This window comes from Penaeus japonicus, unplaced genomic scaffold (assembly GCF_977035675.1).
Source record: "Penaeus japonicus unplaced genomic scaffold, GWHDUDI00000001_assembly GWHDUDI00000035, whole genome shotgun sequence".
Classification (NCBI taxonomy): domain Eukaryota; kingdom Metazoa; phylum Arthropoda; class Malacostraca; order Decapoda; family Penaeidae; genus Penaeus; species Penaeus japonicus.
In genome coordinates, this window is record NW_028234437.1 from 25,521,358 (window position 1) to 25,529,616 (window position 8,259).

General features: G+C 50.8%; 1 protein-coding gene across 1 annotated transcript in view; it reads right to left on the reverse strand.

The window, feature by feature from the left end:
• Nucleotides 1-8,259, reverse strand: part of Pka-C1 (Protein kinase, cAMP-dependent, catalytic subunit 1) — a gene marked incomplete in the record, with an annotated part of 639,821 nt that overhangs the window by 22,953 nt on the left and 608,609 nt on the right. The window contains 1 exon segment of the mRNA XM_086531135.1: nucleotides 2,673-2,801. Within this exon segment, the coding sequence (XP_086387261.1) occupies nucleotides 2,673-2,801 (129 nt within the window).

The following is an 8,259-nucleotide window of genomic DNA, read 5'->3' on the forward strand; positions in this document are numbered from 1 at the left end:
AAGGGGACAAAGAGATATACGGTACACGACCCAAGGCGAAGACGTAATTCTGATGTAATCTCCCGTAGGACAGCGTGGCAGCATCTTCTCCAAGACCCTCGGATGCTGGGGAATGTTGATCTGAATGACGCTATATTGTTGTTTACTCATCTGCCCCTCGGCGCGCGTGTGTATCCTGGGATTGCGTTTTGGATGGAGAAGAAGGATGAAGGCGGAAGGTAGTGAATAAAGGAAGGAGGAAGGAGGAAGGAAGGAGGAGGAAGGAAGAAATGAGGGAGAGAGGAAGGAGGGAGGGAGGGAGGAGGGAGGAAGAAGGGGGGAGGGAGGAAGGAGGGAAGGAGGGAGGGAGGGAGGGAGGGAGGAAGGAGGGAGGAGGAAGGAGGGAGGAAGTGAAAGAAAAGTGAGAGAAAGAGAAACAGAAACAGAAAGAGAAAAGGAAAGAAAAAGAGAGAAGAAGAGAAATAGAAAAAGAAAAAGAGAACGAGAGAAAGATAAAAAGAAAGAGAGAAAGAAAGAAAGACAGATAGAGAATGAGAGAGAAGAGAAAAGGGTGAAAGGGAGCGGGGAAGGGGAGAAGGAAGAAGGGACGGGGTCTGGCAAAGGACACGTCCCACAAGTATTTTCGGAGCACGTGGACGACAGCAGAAACCCGCAACCATCACCCTTATCCCAACCCTTTTCACCCTTTCCCTCTCTTCTTCCTCCTCTTAATCCCCCCTCTCTCCCTCCCCAACTCCCGCTCCTTCCCTTCCTTCCCTGCCTCCCCCTCCTCCCCCCTCCCCTGCCTCCCCCCCCTCCACCCACTCCTTCCCTGCCTCCCCCCCATCCCCAGCCCCCCTCCCTCCCTCTCCTCCGGCGTCCCCCGCATCCCAAGTTGAGACAAAAACAACATTACCTGCCGACGCACCTGCTCACACTTGGCTCCCTATCCCTATCCCTATCCCCATCCCCATCCCCCCGTACCTATCCCTACCCCCTCCCCTACTAAGGCCTTTTATATCTTTAGCTTTTTTGCTTGCTTCAATGCATTCCTTGGCTCAGGCACACGGGCTTGTCATCACATGTTAGCAAGCACTATGAGGCGTAGGTAGGCTATTATATTTAGGATTTTTGATGTCATAGTTCTTCGTAAAGTTGTGATAAGTTGGGAGGAATGAGGAGGTGGAGGAGAGGGAGGAGAGGGGAAGAGAGGTGAGGAAGGAGAGGGAGGAGAGGGGAAGAGAGGTGAGGAAGGAGAGGAAGGAGAGGGAGGAGAGGAGGAGAGGTAGGGAAGGAGAGGAAGGAGAGGGAGGAAAAGTGAGGAAGGCGAGAGAGGAGACGGAGGAGAGGTAAGGAAGGAGAGGGAGGAGAGGGAGGAAAGGGGAGGAAAGGGGAGGAAAGGTGAAGGAGGAGAGAGAGATGACGGAGGAGGGGAAGGAAAGGGAGGAGAGATGAAGAGGGAGAGGGAGGAGAGGGGAAGAGGGAAGGGAGTAGGTTTTAAGAAAGCCCTATTGCTCTTTCCAAACCGCCTCCCTTCTCAATTTTGAAATCGCAGCCAGACGAACAAGACCATGAATAACAACAAAAACAAACAATAACAAAACAAACAAAAAAACATCTCTACCCCCTCCCCCCAGCCCAGCCCACCCAACCCCACCCCTCGCCTCCAACTCCAACAAAGAGGTTCCTGTGAGCGATAAGGAAGACGAGCCCACCCGCGGGCTAGGAGGCTGCATGCGGTTACTGTGGCGACGCTCTTCCTGTGGCGACCCGCTCCCACAGCCTGACCACAGCGCTGCGGGGTCACGTGGCCTCTGACGTCACTACACCTGCAAAGGCTGACCACTGCACGCGCGCGCCTCTGGGTCGTCTTGGGTGTTGCGGTGGCGGGGTCGCATGACGTGCGATTGTGTTTGCACTACATGCAGGTTGCAGGTTGCAGGTGGAAGTGTTAAGTGTGAGAGTTGGGCACGAGTGTGTGCGTGTGCGTGTGTGTGTGCGTTCGTGCGTGCGTGTGTTTGTGTGCGTGTGATTTTTTCCAGATAATAATGCAAACATAGAACTACTACAAAATCGAAATACAATAAACTGAATTACAATTACGACCTCTGTATCCATCCGATAAAATATTAGCGGGAAAAAAATATTGACTAGCGATCTTTTGCAGTATTCAAAGTTGTTCCAAAAAAGGTACAAAAAATAAAAACACTAAAACTAAAGGTCTGCGTCGACCACGTAAGAACACAGGACCGAAATTATGCACCAACCGCGTGCGCGTGAAATACAATTCTCGAAAATTTTGCCAACACTTTTTCTGGACTATGTGGTCACAAATAATCCTCACAAAGACGATATCGACAAGTCATGCCAACTTGCAAACAGACGTGGCGGTGACTAACCTCTAGCGGAGACAAAACGCCAAAGTCCTCATGCCTTCTCATCCTCATAATCACAATTACCATTACCTTGTTTTTTTAACCAATCTACTTACATTAATCCTCCTCTTGATAATCCTTCATAAATAAGAAACAACCAAAACAAAACAAAACAAAACCAAAACCTCAACCACCATCTCCTTTTTTTTTCTTTTCACTTGGACAATCACCACCACCACCATCGTCATCAGAAAACGACAAAAAAATAATAATAAATAAATAAAATAATCAAATAGAGTAAAAAACTCCGTTCCTCACCTTCTGTTTGTCGAGTATCTTCATGGCGTAATACTCCTTGGTGGACTTGTGCTGGACCAGCATCACCCTCCCGAAGGACCCGGTGCCCAGGGTCTTGATGCGCTCGAAGTCGTCCAAGCACGCCGTGTTCTGAGGAGGGAGGAGGAGAGAGACCGTCAGGAGGGAGAACATCAGGAGGAAGAGTGTGGGGAGGGAGAGTATGATGAGGGAGAGATAGCGTGGGGAGGGAGGTTATGATGAGGGAGAGTATGATGAGGGTGAGTATGAGGAGGGAGAGTATGGGGAGGGTGAGTATGGGGAGGGTGAGTATGAAGAGGGAGAGTATAAGGAGGGAGGTTATGATGAGGGAGAGTATGAGGAGGGAGAGTATGAGGGGATGAGTATAGGTAGGAAGAATGTGAGGAAGGAGAACATGTGGAAGCACAACGTTAAGGAGGAGAACATGAATGCGAACATGAGGAAGAACATGAAATAGAAGAAAAACAAAAAAAATAAGAAGAAAGAAGGAAAGACACAGTAAGGAGGAGGAAAGGGTTAATTACGGCGATTCGCTAAGTGGTTGCAAATGATTAGTTAATGGAGGGGGGGAGTGGGGGAGGGGAAGGGAGGGGAGGGGGTCACCATTATGAGAAGCAAAGACGATTATGAGGACGATTATGAGAGAGGAGAGGAGAGAGGAGGAGGAGGAAGAAGAAGATAAGGAGGTCGGACGTGCTTGATTGCTGGGGGGTGGGGTGGGAAGGAGAGGGGGGGGTCTCTTAATGAGGTGCGAACGTGAGATCCGGAAGGTGATTAATTTTTGAGTTTGTTAATAGAGGAAGAGGTATTGCAGGTTTAATTAATGGTTGTAATTAATGATAATGATGATGATGAAGGTGGTGGGTGGCTGTAACTAATGAGCATGACGGGGGATGTGACGATGGTAATGATGATGATGATGATGATGATGATGATAATGAGTGATGATGATGATGATGATGATAGTGATGATGATGATAATGAGTGATGATGATGATGATGATAATGAGTGATGATGATGATGACGGTGAAGATGACGGAGTGAAGATGAAGATGAAGAAATATATAAAGATAAAGATAACGAAGATGAAGATAAATATCAGGATAAAGGTGGTGAAGATGAAGAAGTTGAAGCTAAAGATAAAAACGATGACATGATAGTGATAATATCGATAACAATAACAACAATAATAGTAACAATAACAACAAGAAAAAAATAATAACAACAATGTGACTTACATCTTACATCTGTTAGTGATAAAAATAATATAAACATGATGATTACAAACATACTTTCATCCCCTATCACCCGTTACATTTCAGACCAAATTCACAGAACCACACAAAAATCAACACTTTTATAGTAGTAGTAGTAGTAGTCGTAGTAGTAGTAGTAGTAGTAGTAGTAGTAGTAGTAGTAGTAGTAGTAGTAGTAGAGGATGTATGATGAAAAAAGGATAATGAAAAAAGAAAAAAAAACGCGGACTGTATGCTACTGATAAGGGCGAGCGCATGGAAGAGTAATGTCAACACGTCGAGTTTTGATACCAGAGATATTGTACATCCCCCCCCCCCACAACCCCCGACACAGGAGCGCAAGGACGTACTTATAAAAACATTTTAAATCGACTACTCCGAAATGGAAAGCACAAGTTGATTGATTAATTGACTGACTGACCGAATGACTGACTCTCTCTCTCTCTCTCTCTCTCTCTCTCTCTCTCTCTCTCTCTCTCTCTCTCTCTCTCTCTCTCTCTCTCTCTCTCTCTCTCTCTCTATTTCTCTCTTTCTCTTTCTCGCTCTCTCGCTCTCACAACAAAGGCAATTCATACATAAATGTCTGTAACGGACTATAAGTTCCCGACCTCCCTCTGCGCTAACAAAGGTGCCATGGTGCCAAAATCACAGCCGCTTGGAGGTGCCAAAACCCCGTGTTGTCATTGTACGGTGCCTTCCCCTTCTACCCCCCTCCCCCCACCTCCGACCCATCGCCCTTCCCTCCTTCCCATAGCCCTTCCCTCCCTCCCTCCCTCCTTCCCTCCCCCGTCCCTCCCTGACCTTCACTAATCCAAATCGCTCACCCCCCTCCCCCTCCCCCTCCCTGCCCCACACCCACACCCCCTCCCTACCGCACCTCCCCTTGCCGACCTCGTCTCCGCGTTGACCTTGAACGCTGCGACTCACCCCGCACGTTCCCACCGCTATTCTTGGGTCATTGACGACTCCACTTGGGATAAATCCAGGTCTAGAAGCCACTCCTCTCCATCAGCGCTCGCTCCATCTCTGAACACATGACTCCCTTTATCTCTAACGCGCCTCTCTGCCTCTTTCTCTCTTCTCTCTTCTATGTTCTCTCGTCTCTCTCTCTCGCTCTTGCTCTCTCTCTCTCTCTCGCTCTTGCTCTCTCTCTCTCTCTCTCTCTTTCTCTCGCTCTCGCTCTCTCGCTCTCTCTCTCACTCACACTCCTATTTCTGTCTGTCTGTCTACTTTCCTCTCACTTACGTACTTACATATTTACTTACATGCTTTCTCCGTCCTTAGCTCGCCCGAATACATACATCCTTCTGTCTCTCTTTACTTATGCATACATCTTTCTCTCTCTCTCTTTCTCTCTCTCTCTCTCTCTCTCTCTCTCTCTCTCTCTCTCTCTCTCTCTCTCTCTCTCTCTCCCTCTCTCTCTCTTTCTCTCAATAAAAAAAAAATTGTGTCGAAGAGATTGATCAGCTTGCGTGCGTGCGTGCGAGAGCGTGAGCAGCAGCGAATTATTCACAAGGGAGAGCCTGCAACACGCGCCCATCGCATCGATACTAAGCTTCGACCGAGAGCGGGTGAGCGGGCGGGCGGGCGGGCGACCGGCGGCGACCTGCTCTTTCCGGGCGACCGGCGAAACTGCCGCCGTTCTTGTCGCTGGCATTGATTGATCGCGACGCCCTTGTCCCCTCGGCCTTGAGATGGACGCGGGGGGAGGGAGGAGGGGGGAGGAGGGGGGAGGAGGGGGGAGGGAGGGGGAAGGAGCGAGAGGACTAGGAGTAAGTGAATGAGTGAGTAATGAGAGAGAGAAGGAGAGAGGAAGAGGAAGAGGAAGAGGAAGAGAAAGAGAGAGAGAGAGTAAGAGAGAGTAAGAGAGAGTAAGAGAGAGAGAGAGAGAGAGAGAGAGAGAGAGAGAGAGAGAGAGAGAGAGAGAGAGAGAGAGAGAGAGAGAGAGAGAGAGGAGCGATAAATGAAATATTCAATCACGGTGTTCCCAGGATTACGATCAGGAGATAAAGTTTTCTAATCAGACGCAAAGAGAGACAGACTAGGTTGATATATGTGACGGATGGGCAGGGAGGAGGAGGAGGAGGAGGAGGAGGAGGAGGAGGAGGAGGAGGAAGAGGGGGAGGAGGAGAGAGGAGGAAGAGGGGGAGGAGGAAGGAGGAGGAAGAGGGGGAGGAGGAAGGAGGAGGAAGAGTGGGAGGAGGAGGAGGAAGAGGGGGAGGAGGAGGAGGAAGAGGGGGAGGAGGAAGAGGGGGAGGAGGAAGGAGGAGGAGAAGGAGGAGGAGGGGGAGGAAGGAGTACGGAGGAGGGAGGGGGGGGGAACAGGAGGAGGAGGAACAGAAGCAGGGGGAGAAGGGGGAGGAGGAGGGGGAGGGGGAGGAGAAGGGGGAGGGGGAAGAGAAGGAGGAGGAGGAGGAGGAGGAGGAGGAGGAGGAGGAGGAGGAGGAGGGGGAGGAACAGGGGGAGGGGGAGGAAGAAGAGGAAGAAGAGAAAGACTACGAGGAGGAAGAGAAGAAAGAAGACGAGGAGAAGGAGGAGGAAGGGTAGGAGGAGAAGGAGGAGGAGGAGGAAGAGGAGAAGCGACGAGCGGCGGAAGAGTACGGGGAGGTAGGAGGAGGACGGAGCGAGGAGAGGAGGAGGCGGAGGGAGAGAATATGAGTAGGAGGAAGAGGGGGAGGTATGAGAGAGAGGAAGAGTGCGAGGAATGAGGAGAAAGGGGAGGAGGAAGGAGGAGGAAGTGGGAGGAGGATGAGGAAGAAGAGGGAGAGGCGGAGGAGAGGGGGAGGAGGAAGTGAGGGGGAGGAGAAGGAGGAGAGAAGGAGGAGGAGGGGGAGGAAGGAGGTAACGGAGGTAGGGAGGGGTGGGAACAGGGAGGAGGAGGAACAGAAGCATGGGAGAAGGGAGGAGTAGGGGGAGGGGGAGGAGAAGGGTGATGGGGAAGAGAAAGGAGGAGGAGGAGGGAGGAGAGGAGGAGGAGGAGTAGAGGATGGTGAAAAAGGGGGGAAAAAAACAGTGGGTGAGGGGGAGGAAGAAGAGGAAGAAGAGAAAGACTACGAGGAGGAAGAGAAGAAAGAATACGAGGAGAAGGAGGAAGAAGGGTAGGAGGAGAAGGAGGAGGAGGAGGAGGAGGAGGAAGAGTACGAGGAGGAGGAAGAGTACGAGGAGGAGGAGGAGGAGGAGGAGGAGGAGGAGGAGGAGGAGGGAGAGAGCATGAAGGATCAAGAAGAGGAGTTGGACGAAGCAGAAGAAAACTAGGATAAGGATAAGGATAAGCAGAGAGGCAGGATATTGAAAGAAAATAAGAAAATAATAGGAAGAAAAGATAAACAAATAGCAATAGCAATAGTAATATCATTATCCTCATCAAGAAGAATAAAAGAGGAGAGCGGTGCCACTGACACCTGGCACTAATCACTGGTCGGTAATCAAGTGCCACGACAAATCAGAGAACCGACGATGCTGGGGAGGGGAGGGGAGGGGAGGGGAGGGGAGGGGAGGAGGAAGGAGGGGAAGGGAGGGGAAAGGAGGAAGGAGGGGAGGGGAGAAGGGAGGAGGAGGAAGGAGAAGGGAGGAGAGAGGAGGGGAGGAAGGAGGGGAAAGGAGGGTAAGGGAGGGAAGGGGAGGGGAAGGGAGGGAAGGGGAGGAGAGAGGAGGGGAAGAAGAAAGGAAGAAAGGAAAGAAGGAAGGGAGGGGAGGGGAGGCTTGTTGAAGGGGGCAGGAAGGACAATCTCTACAAGAACACGTGTTTCTTTTGTTATGCGTTTAGTATTACGCTCCCTTCTTCTCTCGTCTTTCTCTCATTCTGTTTTCATTATTCTGCAATCTTGTGTGTTTTGGTTTCTCTCTCTCTCTCTCTCTCTCTCTCTCTCTCTCTCTCTCTCTCTCTCTCTCTCTCTCTCTCTCTCTCTCTCTCTCTCTCTCTCTCTCTCTCTCTCTCTCTCTCTCTCTCTGTTTTCATTATCCTGAAATATTGTGTGTTTTGGTTTCTCTCTCACTCACTCACTCTCTCACTCACTCTCTCTCTCTCTCTCGCTCTCTCCATCATCCCCCCGCCTCCCCCTCCCCATCCGCACCGCTTCTTCCTCCCCAACCCCAACCCCACCCCCGCCTCCCCCTCCCCGATTCCCTCCTCTTTGCTCTTCTCAAAAGGAGTGACAATACGAGAGGCTCCCCAGCTTAGCCCTGCCCTGCTACAGCCGGCTCCCTACGCATCATACCCCCTAACTACCTCCCAACAAATAATCTGACCTATCGCTCGTGACAGGGGGGATGGGGGATGGGGGAGGGGGGATGGGAGGATGGGGGTGGTTAG